The sequence below is a fragment of the Rissa tridactyla genome, chromosome 9, assembly GCF_028500815.1.
Source record: "Rissa tridactyla isolate bRisTri1 chromosome 9, bRisTri1.patW.cur.20221130, whole genome shotgun sequence".
In the NCBI taxonomy this organism is placed as follows: domain Eukaryota; kingdom Metazoa; phylum Chordata; class Aves; order Charadriiformes; family Laridae; genus Rissa; species Rissa tridactyla.
In genome coordinates, this window is record NC_071474.1 from 37,586,244 (window position 1) to 37,608,876 (window position 22,633).

Here is a 22,633-nt window from a genome sequence, read left to right on the forward strand (position 1 = left end):
TGTTCGGGACATGCCAATGCATTTTGATTTCAGGCCATGTCGTTTAGCCATGTGAGGCCTCACTTGATGCATCTAGATCATTAGCGCTCAAAAAAGCATGTGTTTTGCAATATTTTGGAAGATACTGATTTCCTTAAGATGTGTAGATTACATAGGTATTTTAGAGTTGTGTGCAGGTAGGATTTGTACTTGTCTCATCCTCACACATTCTCCCAGGGCCATTTTGTAATCAGCAGGTAGAAGTTTTGTTTAATTGGTATACTCTGGCACTTCTGCAGTCAGTCAGTAGCTTTCCTGTGGATGAGAAAAGATAGGAAATAATACTAAAGTAGTATTTTCCTCAATGCATTTTTAAACACTTTATTGCATATACACACAAAGAATGTAATTTGATAATCATTTTGTAATGGAGAAATGATCCAGGCCCAAGACAGGTATTGAGCACGGAGAGCGTTACCTCTGGGAGCTGGGGAAGGCAGGGTTCAGCTTCAGGGTCATTCACAATTTACACAAAAAATCTACTCTGAAAAATAATTGAAAGCAAATACATTCTGTATTCAGCAAACCTATGTTTCCCTACCCAAAGTTCTGCCACAGAGGTACAAGCACAGTTTCCTCTGTCGTTTTGGCTATGATAAGCTTTTTTTTTTGTTCCTGGTAAGTATTAGCTGATTTGATGGCTTTTAACTACAGCAGTGTTTGCTAACTTGACGCTTGAAACAAGCCTTTGATTTTCTACAACCTTCTTCCTCTTCACTGTGAACAGAGCACAAAGAAGTTTTGACTAATGTTCCCTTTGGGTTTTGGCATTGTAAAACATGTGAAGTGCATGACTGTGAAAGTTGTGTTTGATGAAACAGATGAATGTCTGACGTCCAACTAGTCTGATGTAGAGAATATAAGGTATTATGCATGGAAATGTTTTCATTTTTAATAGACGTATGTGCAAGGGCCAGTTGTCACAACTAATTGCTGAAACCTAAATTTTATTCTTTTGTAAGAAGGTTGGGTTTTTTTTACTTTATTACAAAACTTAACGTTTGTATACATCTTTAAACACTTAACTGCTGCCAATCAGAAGCTTCAAATTAAGTTTTTCTTCTCTGAAAGGCTATTAAGTTGGGATTGAAGAATAAGCTGATTTGTTGTGAAATAAAACTTTTCTTACTTGCCTTAAGGACAAATCACAAAAATAATCAAGAAAGCTGTAAACTTTTCTCCAAAAGCAAACATAAACAAAATTTTAGTTCAGCTGATCCTTCTGGAGGTAGAAGCTTCTGTTCACACAACCTTTATGAAGATAAATCTCTGTCATTTCTAGCGTAACAAGCTTACATATCTGTACCTTCTGCGGCATATAAGGCCGATCCCTGGGCGTTCTGTACCCATGAAATACCTTTTGGTTCTCTTCAGTTAACAGTTAGGTAAATCTCGTTTAGCCTTTCCTGCATCCCTGTTCACTATGTCCTCATCAGACCCCATTGGGGAAAATACTTTGCAATTTTAAGTCTCTCCCTTGAGTTCAGTTTAATTTTTCTGTTTTCTTATTTTTGCAAATTTGAAACTTCTCCTAAAGGACAGATACATAGAGATGTAGTTATATCTCTAATTATATAATTGGATACTGACGAAAGGGCTGTGCCATGGATTAGGAATTCGCACTGGAAAACATACTATGGGCTACACGTTAGCAATTCACAAAGTCTGGGAATTTTCCACATTCCTACCCTTCAGCTGATTTCATGCACCCTCTGGTAGCTAGCTGCAGCCTCTCATGAAGCTGGCTGAAAGGCGATATAATCTGAGAGCAGAGTCTGTGAGAGTGTTTGCCCAGATATATCTGCAGTTTATGTGCAGACAAGTGATACAGCAGGGGAACATTGTAATAAAAAACATTTGTGATCACCATTTCCCAGAAGTCCATAGTAACACAACACAGCCTTAGAGAAAAAGAAGGGCTTGCAGCTTGTTTTTTCTTCCTTAACAGGGAATAATTCAGCTAGAATCGAACAGATACTTTGGCCTAATGTCTGGATTCTCTTGCTTTCCTTCTCCATTAATGTTTAGCTGCCGATAAAAAATAATCCTACAAAATAAAGAGAACCATGTCAATGGCAGCTGTGTTTCTGTGCTAAATCTTTAATAGTACCTAATCTACCTAATATCTACATACCTAATATGTCTAAGCAGATTTATGGTTTTTTTTTAATTTGGAACATTTGCAATCAAAAAGAAGACTTAGTAATGTATTCCCTACTGTAACAACTAGGCAAAAATCAGAATGCACGTGTTCAGCTTTTCTTCCAACTGTCTCTCCTGTTAATCCCTAAACAGCACATGTGTTTGCATGGTTTATCTGCAGCCATGCAATATTAGAGAATTTTCAGACAGGAAAAGATTTCCTAGGACTAATCGTGTGCCTGTAAATCCTGTTCACTCTGGACGATCAGAAATGAAGCAAGTTTCTGAGTCCGCTCATAATGATAATGTGTCCTATTTATGTAAAAGAATATTCCGTCATTCTGATAATGTTTGCAGTACTGTGATCAAACGTTTTCTTATATAATTAGAATTTGAAACCGTAGATTGGACTGCAAAGGGCTGCACTAGAGACGTATACTGAGGTATGCGTTCTGCAAGTTTTTTTGTAGAGTAAAACTTTGTTATATTTTTATAGAAAAGGTCAAATCAGAAATTTGGCTTTGTGCGTCGTGTAGAGGTGTTATATGCATGGACTTTTCCAGAAAACAGTTTTGTCAGGACCCAGTGTACTAGCTCAACTGTTTAGTGAGGAGACTGATTTGGAAAGGCAAAATTACTTGTTCAAGTTCACACAAGCTTTTGGCAAAGCCAAAAATAGAGTCTAGATGTATGTTATTGCCAAGGCCAGCTCGCTGACTCTGGCAGTTATTCTGATTATAAGCAACCAAAATGAAAATAAGAATTAAGAATACCTTTAAAACTTCAGAGGACATGTGGTGGAATAGCTGTTGATGAAGAAATTGGAGAAGAGCTGTACCTGTAGGAGGTATAACAGCTCGAACTGCCGACTGCCTGCGCTGCAGCTTTCAGTGCTGTAATGTGCCTGTGAATGCAAATGCAGGCTCCATCTGTGTGCACGCACACGCAGTTTTGAAAAAAACATATTCATTATTAAAATGACTTATGAACACGCAGTAATTTCATCGTCACACAGAAAAATAATTTGTAAGTATTGCCAGAAAAGGACTGCAAGGATCTCTCACACCACATAAAAACACAACAAACATTGATTGTCTTTTTTAGGATAATGTTATTGGGCTCTTACATAAATTGATTTTTTTTCTTCTCTCCCAGAATAAAGTACTTGCAACCTATTGCCTATTCCCTTCCTTTCCACTAAAATAATTGTTTTTTCAGGTTTCATAGATACTTTGCTCTAATGTTTCAAATCTTATGATTTACAGTGTAATACATTGTCATTATCTCTGACAGTCCCATCTGAACGTAGCTTACCACTTTTTATGGAGTATGTATTAAACCCTGACAATTCAAAGGCGTGTTTTTCATTCTCTCCATGCCCCGTTAGTTGATTCAGTATTTGTTTCCATATCTTGCTTTTTTGTTGTGGGTTTTGTTTTGTTTTGTTTTTTTCTGGCTTATGCTATTTATTTTCCCACTTCAGTCAAATTCCCAAATAAGAAAAAACTAGGAGTTAAATAGGGCTTTTTACCTAACATTATTTCTGATCCTCCCTATAGTCTGTTACAATTCCCTCATGGACAGACAATTGGACATGCATATTTTGAGTAAAGTTTCACATTTAGATTACTCAAGCATTAGAATTTTTAAATTTTCTGTCTAAATGTCAAAATTTTGATTTTGTGTTGAAGTGGGGTTTTTTAGTCGGGTTTTTTTTTCTTCCATATTTTCCATATTTGCTTGTTCCTTCCTTTTTTAGATCAAATTTCTTTCCTAGTTCCTCTAACCCATTTAGCAGTGTTGGCAGTAAGGTTAATGCTGTGCTGAATGGACTGAAATCTCCCTTCACTGCACTGGCAATGAGCCAAGTGCTGTGGAAAAAGACAGCTTAATTTAAGCAATCTTATCACCATGGTAATAGCTCCTCTAAGGGGACAGTGAGGTACCAGACCATGAACCTGAGATTCAATTATCATTAATTTATATAAAACTTCGAAGTACTAGGATAATAAGAGAAGTATTTGGGGTTCAAGGCAGTTACGATTTTTAGTTACTATTCAGCAATATTTCAGAGTCCTAAAGTTTGATTATGGCTCTAAACACTTAAAAACTTTGAATGTTTTGGAGTTCGAGAAGTTTATTCAGCTCGTCATATAGATGGAATCGTTCCGTTCTGTATTATATAGTTAGTTAAGGTGCAAATTTAAGACTATCTCGATTTCTGTTTTCCTAAAAATATCATCTTGCTCATAATTGTGTTTAGTATAGGGGAGATCTTGACAACAATCACTTATCAAGAGATCTATTCTGTACTATCGTTTTTTCCTTGTTCTTTTTTAATCAAGCTCATAATTATTTGTGCTCTTCAAAAGTACATTGATAGCCTTTCAAATCACAGAAACCTGTACATACTCACTTTCTGTTCAAGCTAGACTAGTGCAAAAAGTGGAAATAATTGAAGAAAAATGCATGTATAAATACACACACAGTTCAGTGTGAGCTCTTGGAAGGTTTATTCTTTCTCCTTTCTCTCTTCATTTGAGCATCTTATGAATCTTACCCCAATGCAGAGATACAGAAAGCACTTCCGTGCCTTCCTTTTTCCCAGTTCAAGGTTTCCATAGCAAACGGAATGGCTTTTACAGCTCCCAGGGCACGCAGGTGTTGATGATCATACACCACCGAGCAGGGAGACAATTACTATTTGAGCAATGCAATTCATTAGGAACTTGTTTGCAAATGGAGCCTACTCCTGAGTTAAATGACCAGGCTTGTGGTTATTCCAAGAATAAATGCAGGGGAGGGCTTCATTTATGATCTTTCCTTCAACTCATGTTGGTCAGTGTTTGCTGTTATGACACTTCACTTGTGTTTTGTCATTTTCTATCTAATTAAACAATAAATCTAATCCATAGAGAGGCTGACAGTATTAAAAACAGACACATGGTGAGGGTTTTAAGTTCAGTCCAAGTCCCATGTGTTTTCACTGCGCAGAAGAAAAGATCCTAAGAATATTTCAAACTTCTGAATTGTAAAAGATAAATTGAAAACTGTAATATGACCATGAACTTAACATAAAAGCTGTAAATATGACCCTAAATTTAATAATGTGAGAATGAAAGCGTCTTTCACGGAAATAAAAATATAAACATTTTTCAGCTACAATGAAGTACAGTTTTCATGTTAAGAACAATGGCACTTTGAGGGTCGGTCTTTTGAATAATTTGAGATCCAGTCCAGCAAGGACAATAAGGCAATTGAAATTGTTCATATACTCTACTGCATTTTTTCTTTGGGAAAAGCTCTGGCGTGGCCTTCCCTGGAGCAGTGGGAGTACATGTACGTGCTGGGGTTTTTTTGCAGGCTTGCTATAGTAACTGGAAGAATTGTGCTGCAGATACTCTTCGCTCATTATTTTGAATAATGGAATAGTATATAAAATGATAAATAAATGTAAAGATACGTTGTTATTTTATGGCCACCAATAAGCCAGCAGCCTGTTAGCTTTCTATGAAACACAGTGTTCTCATTTCCAAAACCAGAAATAGATTGAATATAAATTTTGAAGAGAAAGTTAAATACAGGTTAATACAAAGAGCCGAGGCTCATTTGGGAAACAGAGACTATGTGCAGCAGAAAGGGTCAAAGATATGCAGAAGATTCTACCTTTTCATTTGAAAGAAAAACACATATGACTGTATAATGTTATTGCACGGAAATGTGTATCCATACCCTGGACGCTACTTCTATGCAATCTGTATTGGAAGATGAGATAATATTTACATAGATAATGTGATCCGCCTGTTGTCAAGTAAAATTTGTGTTATTTGTCACAGTGGTAGCACAGCTTGGCTTTAGACCATATGCATGTGAGTGTAGGTATTTGGATGTAGACTCAAATGCTAGGAGCAAAAGTCCGTTAGGGTGTGCAGGAATACCCACAGGAGGGAACTCATGGCAAAGAGAACTGTACAGCAACTACTTCTACTTCAGTTACCTCATTCCTTTCTTTGTTTTAAGTCACGCTTCTAACCACAGAATGTAAGCAACAAAATTGCAATATTGGTATTTTTATCCTCGATTCATGTTTTTAAAGTACTCTGCGAATATTGCATACTATTCTTTATATATATTATTGTAAGTGTTATTTTTCTCATTTTCCAGATGAAAAATTTAAAATTTCTTGGAAAAAAATATAGAGCTTACCATGAGCTCCCGTATTGCTTCCTTAGCCCACAAATCTCCACGCGCATTGATCAGTTCTACTCAGCTGCTGTTTGAATTGTAGTGCTAAAGGAAGGTCCTGAGCCACAGAAAATCACTTTTGAAAACTACTGGATTAATGTAGCAATGTCACCATGTATCGTAATAATACAGTCCATACTGATCTATACAAGAGTAATTTATGTACCCACTGGGGTAGTTTTTGTTTTATCTTTTTATTTTCACTAAATAGCGAATGAAATCAGAAGACAATTGTATTTTGGACAACTGTTCCATTTTAGAAGCTGTCCTTGATTGATTTTGGCACTGTCCTATATTTAGATAATTATTGTCCCAGTTTTCTGCCAGAGACTTGAAAGTTTAGTCACCTGGTTAGCAGGCTTAGCTTGCCTACAGCAACAACAGACAAGTGAGTCGGCATCATGTCACTTGTTCTGTACTGAAGCAAAAAGTAAAGGATACAGATTCTTTTTACATCCTTTCACATCCAGGGTCACAGGGCTAAATTTTCAAACACGATGTAAAGTAAACATGAGTGAATAAAAGGAAGAAATTCTATGTGAATGATTCAAAAGGCAAGTCCAGCTCAAAGAGGAAATTCTAGCAAAGCAACTCTGTTCCCAAAGATAAATCTCTAGGGGGTTTGAAATGTGTTTCAATTATACAAGTAAAAATAGAATGATAAAATAAATTAGATAAATAATTTTCATGGCCATTTCCCTCTTTATTCACCCACGAGCATTCTTGTTCCTACAGTTCTTATACACAAAAAGATAAAACAAGGCAGATAAAATTATAGGTCAGATTCTGTCTATAATTATGCCATGTTTTACATTCACATATGGTTTTCCTGGGTTGGTTTTCAAGATGAGGGTATAGTATCTTTGTTGTCAAGTAGGTGTCTTGTTTTTATACTATATACTTACCTTAGAATAGCTGTCTTGTTTTTATACTATGCAGTTTGCTGAGTACCATATGCAAGATTTATAAACAGAGGTTCATATTCTGATTACTATCTAAATTGAGAAGTTTCCTTCTTTTTTCCCTTCCCACTTTGGGTACAGAATAGGATGGATAGAAAATCAGGAAAGCAAATTTCTGCTTCTTCCCACGGTCACAGGAAATATTAGGTGACTTGAAAGGGTCGGGTAACAATGGCTTGTGGTTGATGTTTGCCAAAGTAGCTGGACGACTGTATCAGTTCCAAATCTCTTTCGGCTGCCATCTTTATATATTCTCTGGTTATGCCAAAAATCAGAATCCTTCTCGTGCTACAGCTGCTACAGTTCCTCTTAAAAATTCCCTTTGCACTTCTGTTGACATCTAAAAGTATTCAATTGCCTACTTAAACATTGGTTTAGATACACAGTTATATGTATTATATGCGGTAATCTAATTTAGTTAAAAAGTAATTGAAAAATTTAAGTGATCCAACTGAAGACTTCTTAGTTTTCCTATCACATAGCTATGCAGCAGTTTGTAACACTTTATGTAACTGTGAAACACACACAAGCACAAATGTGTTCCTACTTGGTTTCTCCAGGAGAAATGCAGACTTTCTTTTGGCCAAGGTATTGCAAGATTTGTGTTTCTTCTAACTCATCTGGTGGTTCACTTTCAAATCTGCTTTTGTTCTTCAGTTTTTCCTCTTACAAATCTGTAGTTTTTAATAGAAATGGAAGGAAAATATGTTACAGGTACAAATGAAGGTGGAACTCTAGGCCTTACAGACACAAGGTAACACAAGGCACAGCGTAAACACATAGAACGTAGAGAAGTGATTTTTCAAGCCCTTGAAAAATTGGGGGATGTTACTAGAGTACTGGGATATCAAAATATTTTCTGAGAATGTAATTAAGAAATTCTGTGTGGGGTTAATCTAGTTTCTCTAATAGTATTACGTTACCGCCATATGAATTCAGTTGGGATGTTCCTTCATGTGTAGCTTTTATATGACTTAAATTGCTACTCCAGATAAGAAGCCAAAACTACATAACAAAATGTCCTTTGGATGTAAAGGATGTAAAGGAGAAGGATGTAAAGAAAGAAATGAACTCCTGTTCTCTAACCTTCTCCTAGCTGAGAATTCATCATTTTTGTATGAACTGCACTCTTGGAGTTATATGCCATTCCTCTTAAGGTTGAACAAGAGCACTTAGATGTGCCACATGAAACTGCTTCTTTACAGAAAGCAAGCTATTCCGTGATCAGCAAGATTAAGATGTCTAATTTCATGCTTTCTGTCACCTAAACTACCCAATAATTCCCTTCCCTTGGTCCTTATCTCTTTACTGGGCACGTCAGTGTAGCAGAGTTAGACCGAGCTGTTGATCAGGCGGTGCGTATCCTGCTGCGTGAGCCACCGTATGCGGTGCTGGGTGGCTGAACAGAGGGGCTGCGAGGGGATGAAGAACTGAGTTTAGAATCGGGAGCCCACGGGGGCTTTTGCTGGTTTTGTTGGGTTTTTTGGTGGGGGTGGGGGGTTTCTTCCTACCCTCCTGCCCCTGATTTTTATGAGTCTGGGACGATCTTTTTCTTCCTGTCAACTTTGCTTGAGAGAATTCAAAGTTCCAAAATTTTATATGCGTAGACATGAACAAATGGATAGACAGGCAAAGAAGCGTTGTGGTTACTTAAGAAAGAAGGAATGTTTTCCAACTGCCTCTTTTGTATGTGAAATTATTACTAAGCCTTTAACATGTATTTATGTGTTGGAATTATCAGTGTAATAATATCAAGTGACTTTTATTTCACGAGCAAATGCCTTACAGATTACATCTTGTATTTCTCTTTTTATGAGAATATTATCATTTTCTTTATGGATGTTTTTGATGTTTTTGTGAACATTTAGAACTTCCCCACTTGGATTGAGTGCCCTTATCAATCATTCGTATAAATTCTCTGATTTCTCTTGTGTTCTCAGTTTACAAAAAAGAAAGAAAAAAAAAAAAGCCTTAGCTTCTCTCTTAGATCAAATATTAAAGCACACACCAGGCTGCAGTCACATCTAAACTTTTGAACTGCTATTTTTATTATTTTGCTCTTTCAAGAGAGCACCTGATTTTATAGAATTGATAGCAACAGTTTAGCGTGTCCTAATGTCCTTTGGGAACAGTGGTGTGCTCAGACAGATGAGGAGTCGTCTGAGTTTATGAGAACATAGTCACAGTCTGGCTTTGGAAATTTGTCTTTGTGCCACCAGTGTTTTTCAAATTCTATAGAAATGTCTTTGGGTACTCAATATACTCTCCCCAAAATGGAAGGCATAAACAATTGTGATTTTTAACATTTTCTCAACGTTATTTCACTGGTAGCTCAGTTTCAGTGTAGCATTGCCTCAGAATCTCGGTTTTATTACGAGAAGTTAGAGCTATGTAAATTCTCCTCTGTGTGAATGGAGTCATCTGTCTAAGAGGGTGTGAGCTGAATACAGCTTCTGTGCGCTCTTCTGCTAATAAAGAAATCCCTCTGCACACCAGCATTTTACCATCAGTCTGTGAAGCCACATTTATAAAACCCTGTGCAAGAGAATGAAATTATTCCTGGCTATTGATTGCAAGGCTATTAGAGCTTTAATAATAACTTTCAGTTCAGCGTTTCCTTCCCTTTACTGATATCTTTGAGCTGTGCACCATAAAGGACAATCAATACTGCCAGTATCAGACCATTTTGCCATAATTTCAAAAAAATTTAAATTAAAAATTATCAAATAAGTAGCATTTTGTCATTGTGTCTTGAAAATATAAAGCAATTAAAGAACTATTAACTGGTTAATTTTTTTGTGTGTGTATGTAAATATACTTTTTTTTATGCATATACTTACATATAGTAACACATTTCTTATTTTATATGGTGATTCTACTTTTGTCCCTTGAATATCAGTAGGAATTTTGCTGTGACGTTCTTTCCTACCAAAAGTCTAAAGGACTGTGTATCTCATTAAATGCCAACCGAAAAGTAAGGCCTCACATACTTGCAAAAGCCTTCATGTGTGACAACAAGGCATCGAAGCCAAAATGACCAGCTTTATTCTGACGGCCTGGTATTAGGGAAGCAGCACTATATAGTCCTGTAGACAGTTGTGTTACTTCATTGGAATTTATTATTTTATCCTATTTGAGTTTAGGATTTTTGAACTAAAATAATAACGGGTAACATTACCATGTTCAGAACACTATATAATGTGTATATCTATCGCTGTGAACGTCAATGGGAAAGAAAACTAGAATGTGTTGTCTAATATAATGCCAAGATGCTGTACTTACTCAGATTCAGTGGTCCTTTTTTTGTCTAAGTGCTGTTTACTTGAGTAGTAACTAACAAGCAGGAATAACTAGTACTTGACATAATAATAAAAAACTACACAAAAATTTCATTCTTGTGGTTCGTCAAAAGAATCCTAATATGTAGACACTGTAACCTGTAATGCAAGCTAACCGGTATTCTCATTTACCTTGGTTTTTATGTAACTGCCTGGATAAAGGCCCTTTAAAAGATAAAACTGGCCTGTTTTCTCTATTTTCTATAATCTGTCATTTTGAGAACTGTAACCTCTCTTTTAAAATCTTATAGTGGAAATACGTAATATCATACTCATTACACCATTTTAGCAATTTACCTTTTCAGGAACATGTATTTACAATATTCTTAAAAGTCAAATGTCACAGTATAATCATGTTTCGTACTCTTGAGTGTTTGATCCTGTGTACATTCTGCTGTGAATCCATCAAAGAAATTCTACCAGCATGGATTGATTGATCCACATATATATTCAAAAACATGTCTTGTGCCTTGTTGAAGGTGTAAAGGTACGTTTGTCATCGGGAAGATTCTGGACCGTGTCGATGTTGGCCAGTGAACTTCAGCTGTGAAGTGTGTCTGTGGCTTTTGGCTTGCAGACGTCATAGTGCCACGTGATTCTAAATGCAAGATCCTCCTTCAATTTTGTCAGAAACAACTGAAGGCAACTTGCACCCCCAGCAGAAGTGGCGTGGTTGTGCTTGCCTGGGTCTGCGGAGCACTTGCACTGTGCTCAGCTGATGGAAGAACAGAGAAATGGGTTGTACAGGAACCAACAGCAGCAACAGTCACAGATGCTCTTACTCAGCTGGGAGCTCATGTGAACGGGGCACAGTTCAAAGCACCTGAACTGCAAGTGGGGTCATTACTTCACATCAGTGTCTGGCTCCCAAAGCAAAGAGCTGGCAAGCTCGGGAGAGTTGAATGCTCTTCTCTAGGAAATGCCTGAGTCAGGGTACTCAACAGAAAGGCCACAGAGGTTCAGGCTAAGACAAAACTCTGGTGGCAGCTGTGTGGCCAAGACCACCCTTGTTCTTGCTAGCTGTGTCGTATCGGTGCCCCTTCACTTGCTTTCTCAGCTCAGATCTTGTGGCTTGAGTCAGAGGAACACCAAGATGCTCTAAACTTCTTTGGGTGCATGCTATGGCATGAGATGTAGATGTGGACCTTTGGGAAAAGAGTGCACTCAAGAAGCTTTCTCACTTACATAAAACAAAGGAAAGAAGGTCCAAAGGAAGTTTTTATTTCCAAAAGAATATGTGGTTGGTATGGTCAGCCTTGAACGTGTCCTTTCTTGCCACAATTTCTGAGCACATAGCATAGGAAGTTATTGCTTAAAATTAAATATCCTTTCCCAAATTCTCTGGGAGGGCACTTGCCAGCTGTGAAAACCATCCATCTTCCTGTAGACGACCACACTATATTTCTGCACCAGAGCCTGTTCTGTGAGGCACATTTCTGTACCTTATTTTTTTTCTGCTAATGTACAACTTTGAAGGCAATCAGTCCTCCAGAATATGCTGAAATAGGTCTCCAAATTAATTCTTTCATAGTATGTTTGAGAATCACCACAGCAGGCAAAAGCATTTGAAGAAAAACTGCTCTCAAAATAGCTCAATTAAGAATACTAAATTGTACTTACCTATATGGTAACTACAGTCCTTCAAAATGGATTATCCTTGTAGATTTTCCACTAAGTAGTTGCCTTTTTCACTTTCTCCTCTTCTCTTTCTCCTCTTCTCTTTCTTTCTTTTTTTTTCTATTTTTTCTTTGTGGTTATTTCCTATATTCTGGAGAGAATCCCATAGTAAAAATACATATTCACAGGGGTAGTGGCTTCTGCAGTGTTTTTTGTACTCTTGGGGAGATAAACCCGGTGTGTGTTTGTGGACAGGGTTGGTACTGCCGGCAGGAATTCCCATGTCTCAAGTACCCGCGTAACAAGGCGCACAGGGGCTGATCATCTTGGAGGAGCCCCAGGTACTGTACTGAGAAATCACCTTTCCTCAGCATTACTCTGAACCTCTGGGAGGATAGTTTAGAATTCATCTACATTATATTGTTTCACTAAAAAATTGCTGGAAATCTTGCTGTGTGGTTGAAAATCTTCCAGTACAGAGGGTATTCAAATACACACTTTCCTGTGGTTGATATTTTCTGTGGATATGTGCAGTATTTTGTCATACAGTGCTTATATATAGTTCCTTTCACTTCTTAAATCACAACGTGGTTTTTACAACGTGGTTCTTTGTCTTCTTTCCGTAGGCATTTCCTATTTAAACATGGATCTGGGTCTTCAGCTATCTTCAGCGCAGCCAGTCAGAACTATCCTTTAACATCCAATACTGTTTACTCTCCACCTCCTAGGCCTCTTCCTAGAAGTACCTTTTCTAGACCTGCCTTCACTTTTAACAAACCTTACAGGTGTTGCAACTGGAAGTGCACTGCCTTGAGTGCCACTGCCATTACGGTTACCCTGGCGCTGTTGCTAGCCTATGTTATCGGTAAGCCTCTCTTGCTTCTCTATGCTGAATTAGTCTTTACCTTTTCTGTTCTGTCGTCTTGCTTGCTTTTACGCTAATACAAATCATGTTTTACTAATGATGTTTGCCATTGGGTGCTTTGTAAATTCTGGCGAGCAAAATGCTGGGGTGGCCAGAAGTTGGATACAACGTGTTAACCTTGATGCTGCCTAATAGAGAAAGAAGTATTATTCAAGATGACAAGTTCGTACTAGCACAGGACTCCTACTGATTTTAATTGCTGCGATATTTTTCTTAAATTAAACATTTGATTTTCACATTAAGCCTTATAACATTGTTGCTCTTAAAGAATTATTTGGAAAAGACTGATAGCTCTTACTTGTATTTTGTCTTGCTGTCTTTATTTCATTTCTTCAGTCTGATCACAATTTAAATCTTTCATTTTTTCCTCTTAATTCTTATATCATTGCCTAGAATGGCTGCCAGCTCTAAAAATATGTAGTATTTTACACCATGCTTTCTATTTTGCTGTCCTTTTGTTGAATTTAGGTTTCAGGAAAAAGTTACATAGATTGAAGTGCAGTTACTTAATTTCAAACCCATCTTTGTAAGTACCTAGCTTTGTAATTTTGTTATCACCATAGATTGGCAGGATTTATCACAGTAGCTAGAAACGCCTTCCTTGGTTTTGGAAGATAAATATATTGGAGGTGGGCTTGGAGTCAATGTGATTACAGTTGTACATGGGAAGAGCAAGTCTTTGACTTACTATATGATGTTTTTGATGAACGTTAATTATCACATTGGTTTTTCAATCTGAATTGAAAATATTACAAAACTTTCATTATGTAGAATCTTAGCATGTGACCGTGGCTTCTGTCAACACAGGAAAAAGGTAGGCAGGAGCCAGAGTATCTCCAACATTTTATAGCTTGAATGGGAATAACTCTGGTTTTACCTGAAAGAGTGGTTGGTACTTGGAAAAACTTGTACAGAGATACAAGTACAGATACCTCCAAACCGATAAGTGGCCACTGGTTTTCTGTATTCTTTGAATAAATGTCTTTATAGTGAAAATTATTGCAATTGCAGTCATTTTTATTTTCCACTGGTTATTTTGTCCCATAGTGACAAAGTTGTGGTTACTGTCAGTGAGATGCTCATTAGGAGGGATTTTTTTCTAACATCCTATTCTAATGCAGATGGGAAAGCAGATTTGATCATTTCTGGTATATGATTATTTGAAAGCACCTGAGGATCTAGTAAGCTACATTAATTGCAGATTTACATAACAGCTGGTGAGCATATGCCCTCAGTTAGGACTGGCTGTATAATTTTTGCAGCCTCATCTGTTTGCTACATATATATCCCACCCACACCATTTCAACTTTATCTGGGTGAAGTGCTCTCTGTTTCATCCCTGCTTAGATTTCGGTCTGACACTGAAATTTTTTTAACTTTCTAGAGCTATACTGCTGTATGGCATCAGCCTGAGAAGGCTGTAAGCGCTCCCTGTCACTGTGAATTAAAAAGCTCTGTATGAATTGTCTGTGTTTGTCTTAACCTAGTAACATAAAGGTGTAACATGTTTTCTTTAGTTGCCCAGAACTAGGTAAAATGAAGATATCTGTGTATTTTCTAAATTATTAGTATTTCTAGTTATGTTTTCTATAGAAAAATATAAATCTCTGAACCGGGAATTCTAATTCAGAAAATTTTTCAACATGCTCTTGTTTGCCCCAGAAATTTTTTATAAGCTTTCCTGCAGATTCAGGCAGTATTAGTTAGCTTATTCCAAATTAATATTCATACTGCCCATTTCTGGTTGGTTAAATATTTGAATACGTTCATGGTCTGTTCTTATGAGTCAGGTACTTTAGTTCTTTCCCTTGTGTTAGGTATGAATAATAGCATGCAAACTATTTTCAAAGTTCACTTGCTCTGTAGGGTTTCGTATTTGCGTATCTTTTCACATCAAAAATTTAAATGTGCATCTTTTAAATAAGAGTAGTTGAATATATAAAACCAGGCTGTATGTAACACTCTGAAGTTAAAATTCACTCCCCCAGGTGTTTTCTCATTGCTCACCATGATTCAGATCCCTCAGTCCCCCTCCAGGCAGGTTTCCTTCAGGTCAAAGGCAGTTATGTCTGAGCAATGACTACAGACTCGGGCCCAAACTGCAAAACAAAACTCATTTTAATTTCAGGATCAAACTTAACCTGAGATCAGTTCAGTGGTTTTTACTGGAAGAATAAGGGAGACTATGTAAAATGCAAAATTATTTGTACCATTGTATTTTATGGCATAGTCTGCATTAACTTATAACGAGCTGTGATTTCAGGCCAAACGAAGGTAGATCAAAATTTAATGGTAAGCTTTTTCTTTCCCTTATCTAATAGCTTAAATGTGCTTTCTCAAATATCTTGAACTGCCGTCAGATGCATGAGCTACATGTTACTGTTAAAAATAGGCCCAAATCTCACCCTCAAGTCAGAACATTCCCAAAGCTTGGAAACCCAAAGCTTATTCCAGATGAAAAATTTGCAAGTGGCTCTTATACTTGTAACGAGCTGAGGCCTGTGCCAGAGTTCTCTAAGCTGTGATTTCTTTTAAGTCAGAAAGTAAAGTAGCAAAATGTTTTTGTTCTTGTATTTTTCAGTCTTTGCTTATTATCAGTGAGACTCAATAGAGAAGCTTTTACTTGAAAACATGTACTACTTCTGTATTTTTTCTCCTTTGAAGTACTAGTCAGTTAAAAAAATATTTTCTCTTCATGTTTCCATTTTTGGCTTATAATCACCATGTTTATTATTTGGGCCTTTCTGGAGTAAATTTGACTATTATAGTTTCTAAAGTCATAGTAGGGTACTCCAGAAAAACCTCATTTCATAAAGTGGCTGTTTGATCTTCACGCCGTATATGTGCTGAATTATTTTCTATCGAATAAAAGCATATATGCTTTTATTTTTCTTCTGTAGTTTCATATAGGTTGAGAACCATCATGCATTCATGGCAATCTGGGGCACAGTTGCTTGAACTTGCCCACAAAGAGGACAATAAGGCGGGTGAGCCCTTGGGCCACTCACCGGGGAGGTGATGTTGGTGCAGGTCATGTTGGCCAGGGCCGTGGGAAGGGGACCAAGCCTTGGGTTAAGGCAGAGTGAAATTGCCAGTGAAGTGAAAAACTGACCAGGGAAAACAAGTTATTTGCTCTTCAGACAGCAATGTGAAATGGGCAAAATCTGCCTGCTGGCAGTCTTGGTGTCTGGAGGGCAGATGAGCTGTCTGTGTTTTAAAGATTTATGCAAATCAATGCTCAAATTTAAAAAAAAAAAAAAATATATATAGAGAGAGAGGGAAAATTTTTGAAATCTAGTTGCCTTAAAGTTTTTCTATTTTTTTTTTGTAAAACAGAAACAGATAAATCCCAGGCTATGTGTTGAGGTATATTTCTCTGGTATGAGGTGTTTGAAAGGACTGAGCTGGATCCGTGTCACTGGTCCAGGCTCAGAGACTTACAGAGATGGCACCTTGCAAAAGGACAGCGTGGAAAAGAAAACTGACGTTTTTCTAATACTTTTAAAATAGTTTATTTTATCTGATAAGTAAGATGAGGACTAGCAGACACTGTATACATACTGATGTCCAAAGGCTATAACAGGTGCTAAGTTGTCTCATGAAAGACAAGAACATATCTGTTTCATTCAGTTCAGTCAATAGCTGCGTCTTTCTGTTCATCTGTTGGTCTGTGTTGCTATAAGGAGTATAAAACAGGGTACCATTGTGGAAGGGTATAGTAAATATTCTCTTTTTTTTAATCTCATTGTAATAAAACCTAAGAAGCCATTAGAAATTAAAGAAGAAATCTGGCCAGAAATTTAAGAGTAAGCAAGGTAAATGCAAGAGATAGAATAAGAAATAGAATATTTTTTTCTGTAATTTTTCAGCAGCACACCATTTTCTTGAAGTACAATACAATGTTTGATGTGGCTGCTTATCTAGTCAGTTATTTTTAGCCCATTAGTAAGTAGGATTTTTCTTCCATGATACCTTACCATTTTATCAGCACCTGATTTGGACTTGCAAATGACTGGTCCTATTGATCAAAGGTGCTGACCTCCTACGGCTCCTATTGATTTCAGCAGGAGATGCAAATGTTCAGTGCCTCTGAAAATTGCATCCCATGTTCTTAGATTTAACCATCCCTGACTACAAAATGACTATTTTATATACAAATGAATTCTCAAGTATGAATATGAAGTTGTCCCTATCCTTCATGATATTATCACTATTTATGAGCATGCACTGGAGATGGGTGTTGGGTCTTAAATTATATTCATACAGAGGGTGAGGAAATTAAAACCCCTCTGCTGTCTGCCATTGTGACCCGTCATTTCTCACACTGTGCACAAGGCAGAGGAGTGACGGTTAAACATTGGGAAAGGCCAGGCCAAATTTTAAGGATGCTTGTATCTCAGTGCATAGATTTTATAATTGGTTGCATAGCTTTATACAATATAAAATAGAAATCCTTAACTCTGAGAACTGGAAATCGTGCAGAGAAGGCTCAAGGGGAAAATACGCTGATTTTACACTGAAGAATATCATGGTATAGTAAACCTCGCTAAACGTTTCAGGTATGCATAAAAGCTGCGAGGCAGATGTGCAACTCTGAAATGTTGTTGAACTCCTTAGTGGGGTAGCTCTCGCTGAGACAGGTACATCAGGGTTTCACAGCTGGAAATCATGGTGTCTATTCGCTCTGAGCCTGGGTCTTCCTGATGAAGTTTATATTGTCACAAATCTTCAAGTACACTGAGGAGGAAGCCTGACAGCACTGTTCTGTTGTCTCAGATTAGGTTTTCTTTGTTCCTAAGTCTAACATGTGACTCAGTAATGAAAAATGAGACCAGGCTCGTCATTATACATCCCAGTAGGAGGACTGCAGGAGGGGAGGGGGATATTTCCGTTCTTAGGTATAAAAATATGTTAGGTATAAAGAGAAGGCTGCTTGAGAAAGAGGACAATGCTTGAGAGTTAAGATGGCTGTAACAAATATATGGGAAAATCCTTAGTTCATGAAAGGCCATGCGTGGTCCAAAATAACTTCAATATTGATTTTAACTTAAAAAAAAAGATTCTGAAGACTGAATCAAATATGAACTGTTTCAAATTTGGTTAGAGCAGAATGACATAGCATTTTACTTACAAAATAAGCTTACAAAAGAAGAACAGCCCTTATGTAGGTCAGGACCAGAACTTTGATTCTGACTCGTATTTATGTTCAGGTATTTTCATATTTTGTCTCCTTTACAGTGCCCAACAGGAACTGAGGCACTCGTGCACCCATGGCTTCATGCCACAGTGCAAACCAGTTTTATAAGCAGAACCTGCTAGCAGTTATAGAAAATAAATACTTTTCTGGCACTTGGTCAGAGCAGGTGCAGAAAGAATAGTCAGCTGCTGATATACATTCTACTACAGCTCTTCTGAAGTCTAGGCTTCAGGGGAATGATCTACTGAGATTTTGTAAAATACCTAGAAACAGCAGAGAGAGCTAAACAAAAGCCTTTAGTGGAGGTCAGCAATTTGAAGAGACTTCACATTTGTAGGATTTTTGTCCTCTGAAGTTCATCTTGCGGCTTGATAAGTACTTACTACACAGGACTTTTTTGACGTCTCCCCACTACTAAGAGTCTCTTTTGCACTGGAGCCAAGCCTCTTATTCATATTCTGCCAAATGTGTAGCACAGGAGTTGACAAGCTGTGCTTACACAGAAGGTAGATAAGAATAAATTAAATTAGATCATTGGCTTCGTAGCAGATGGCGGGTTAATCCAGTTTACAAAGCAGGTTCCGAAAAAAAATGCTTATATATTTGTGAATATTTACTCGAGTATGCTGCAGAATTGGGGGGGACTGAGTTAGTTTATGTGAAATTTCAGTTTGTTTTATTTAATTGTCGAACAAAATAAGCAATCTGGCCGTTTACTTCAGAGGCAAAGACCCAAGCTTTGATTCCGAACAGGGCCCAACTGGTTTCACTTACAGCAGTAATATGAAGCAACCAAAAACCTGTCTTTGGATAGAGAAAATCCCTTAGATGGCATAAAGTCACGCTGGCCTTTCATGTCTTTGTTCTGCAAAGGAAATTTATGGGAAGGGTGGAAGATGTAGGCCTTTAATCTATCTTCTTCTGCAAGAGATCTGTTTTATACCTAATAATTATTTTTTACCTAAGAAGCAGAGTAAATTAGCCAAGAAAAGCTCTGTACTATGAGTAGAATCTTCTGTATTTGGGAGAGTGGCCATTTAAAGTTACCCTGAGCACCTGCAGCCTGGCCAGGGCTTGCAGTTTTTGCTGGCTTGCCAAGCTTTGGCATGGACTGTAAAAACAACAGCACTTCCCCAGCCTGAAGGAAGACCAAGCAAACTATTCGAATTGGTGCAAACGGATGACAAAATGCATGGTGTGTGTAATCTGGAAAAGACATATAGCAAGGAAAAAGGTGCATTACATATTCAGTCCATGCTTTGTGATGTACCCTCTGCAGCGCATGCAAATGCTGTCTTAGGAGATGAATAACAGCAACAATGGAAATAGCGTAAGGAAGCAACTGGATTATATTCATGTTTCTATAACCACTAAAAGCTTATTGATGTGTGCAGTTATGTTTTGCATCTAGTGTTGATCTGTTTCAAGTGCTGACATAATTATTTGCATTAGTATAAATGAAATGTACATTCATTAGTTACCAATCCCATTGAACTTTGTTCCTTTTTGTTGTTATTAACTCTTTAAATCATAATAATGTCCAGAAGCTCAAGCCAGGAGCAAGAGCCACCAGCTCTAGAGATGCCGAGGCATGTTGATTTTTGTTGTACCGTCTGTACGTAGAAGTAACGTGTCTTGCATTAATAAGCTCAAAGATCAGAGCTTAGGGCTTTGTCACCTGAGGGCAAGACCCTTTTCAAAGTATTAGCATGGTCCCTGGCTGATTTCAAGTCCATGGAATATGAAGCAATCCAGGCAAGTCTCTGGCTTGAGATTTCACCATTAACACTGGTGTAAGCTTCTAGTATCTCTTCTGGGGAGTGGGAATTTACTGTCCAGTGGTGTGTCTCCAGAGCCCAGATCTCATGGTGAAGCAGGGGTTTGAGAATTCAGTAAATTTGGCTCTCTTCTCCTGATGCCAATATAAAAAATTTAAATGTATGACAAATACTGTCACTTCGCTAATTTGATAGAAATGCTCTCGTTTTCTTGATTTAGATCATATATCTGTGGCTGGGTCATCCAGGAGTGCACGGATCTGGAATTAATTATTTTAGATTGGCAGCTCTGCATTCCTGTAGTCATTTTGGCAAGCCGTTGCCAGGAACCCCTTGAAGGCATGGGGTTTTGCTTTATAGTTTAACTTTTCAGCATGTAAGGGAGGCTTGTGAGCAAACACATAGAAAATGGATAATAGACTGTAGGTTTCCTGTTTGTGTTGAGATTTTTTCCTCAAAGTTTGTGCAAGTGCAAAAGAAAACAATGTACTTTCTATTGCAAGACCCATTCTAGATCACAATTACTTCTCCTGAGAGTCTCTGAGGTTCCTGGAGTTGATTCTCCATATTTGCTCTTTCATGATTCAGGAAGAGCAAATATATAGCCTTTTAGGCTCCCACTGTGGGCAGAACCTCCTCACTGCAAATTGCTGCATGTGGCTAAAGAGCCTGCTACTCGTGATTTGCTCTTTATGTGACAATTTCAGCTCCTCCGTAGGGGGTATCCTCAATCCCTGTTTTACTGGGTTATCGGTCTTTCCTGCTGAGTTACTTCAATACTAAGGCAACCTCTTCCTTGGAAGAATTTGCCCTCCTCAGTAAGACCTAGGTAATTGCCTAGAATGTCTGCAGTTCTATCATATTATGCTTAAAATAAGTTCCTCTGTAGCTGTCTTTCTCCTGATACCCTTTGATGCCTCAGATCAGAAACAACAGAAAGGAAAGCAGAAAAAAGTGAATGGCTTTGCAGGCAATAAATAACAACTGTATTTCTGTTAATATGTATTGTAGAATAATTGTGTAAATTTTAGATCTAGAGCCAGTTTTTTATCTGCAGTGTAATTCTAGAGTAAATCTATGGAGTCAGTGTTTTTAGTAAGGTTTAACCTAAGTGAAAGGATTTGGGAATGCAGTGGGCACAGTTTCACTTATAACTGGGTTGGAAAGGTGAGAGGTTTTACTTGGTGTCAGTGCTTTAATCAACAAACTCTGAGCTCTTTGACGGTTGAAAGCTGAGGGACAACATTGATGTAGCGTTAGAATCTGTCACAAATTATTAAATTAATTCAACTGTTATCCTTTTAAATGCAAGTATTTCCATTAATTGCTGTAGAAATTCATCACCCTGACCTGGCTGAGCTCCAAAAGAAAGTGTGGAAACTAATTAAACATTGAGTTTTAAGGTAAAATAGTAAATTGCTCATTAGACTGCTTGAAATTCTGATTTATTACTAACAGAATGAAGTAATACTTGACTTTACAGAAACTGGGTCATAGCATTCTCTCTTAGCCTGGCTGAAGGTGCCGTAGCTTCGACATCAATTAATTGGTCTCCATTTTTTTGCAGCAGTACACTTGTTTGGTTTAACCTGGCAACTCCAGCCTGTTGAAGGGCAGCTATATGAAAATGGAGTTAGCAAAGGAAATAAAGGAACAGAATCCATGGATACTACTTACTCACCAATTGGAGGAAAAGTTTCTGATAAAACGGAAAAAAAAGGTACGTGTGAATGAGAAGACAGACGGATTACGGATATTTAAACATTACTGTGGTTCAGATTCTGTATTTGCTACAGTTTGACAGTATTTTGAGTTCAGGTTCTGTCTTCTCTGGTATAATTTTAAAACAGATATGAAAAGCCCATAACCAGATTGCTTGTTTTAGCAGAACTCTCACTGAAATTAGCAACCCGCCCAAGCCATTAGCAAGTTAAAGTTCAACAGCAAAATAATCGCCCTTCTTTTGTGAGAGAAGAGAGATTAGAGCGTTTGGCTTCTGTCTTAAGACAGGGGAGGTGAGACTGTCTTCTCCTTGTTCAGTTCCTGCAAAGGGCTTGGTGCTGTGCCTGTCTTGCAGACCAAAGTCATCTTAGGCAAAGTGAAACTCTTTGTACTGAGAGGTCAGAATATGCAGAGGGGTAAAAATCTTAATGCTTTTAAAGGCATCCAGTTCTTGAAGGCGTAAGCTAAAATACAGCATCCTGTCACATCCTGACTTAACCAGTCACAGTGAATCAGCTCACAGGAATCTACTGAGGTTTCACAAAGTGCCTGGGCCAGTCTGGCAGCTCCCTGCTGCCGGGGATGCAGTCGTGCTGCCGGGGATGCAGTCGTGCTGCCGGGGATGCAGTCGTGCTTTGCCCCGCTCTCCCTGTGCAGCTCCTGCAGCC

The 22,633-nt window shown here is 37.8% G+C and overlaps 1 protein-coding gene across 9 annotated transcripts in view; it reads left to right on the forward strand.

The window, feature by feature from the left end:
* TENM1 (teneurin transmembrane protein 1) overlaps positions 1 to 22,633 on the forward strand; it is a 942,055-nt gene that overhangs the window by 783,534 nt on the left and 135,888 nt on the right. For all 9 annotated transcript variants that reach the window (XM_054214857.1, XM_054214863.1, XM_054214865.1 and 6 more), the window contains 2 exons: positions 12,970 to 13,208; positions 21,811 to 21,963. In XM_054214857.1, the coding sequence (XP_054070832.1) occupies positions 12,970 to 13,208; positions 21,811 to 21,963 (392 nt within the window). The remainder of the gene's footprint in view (positions 1 to 12,969; positions 13,209 to 21,810; positions 21,964 to 22,633) is intronic.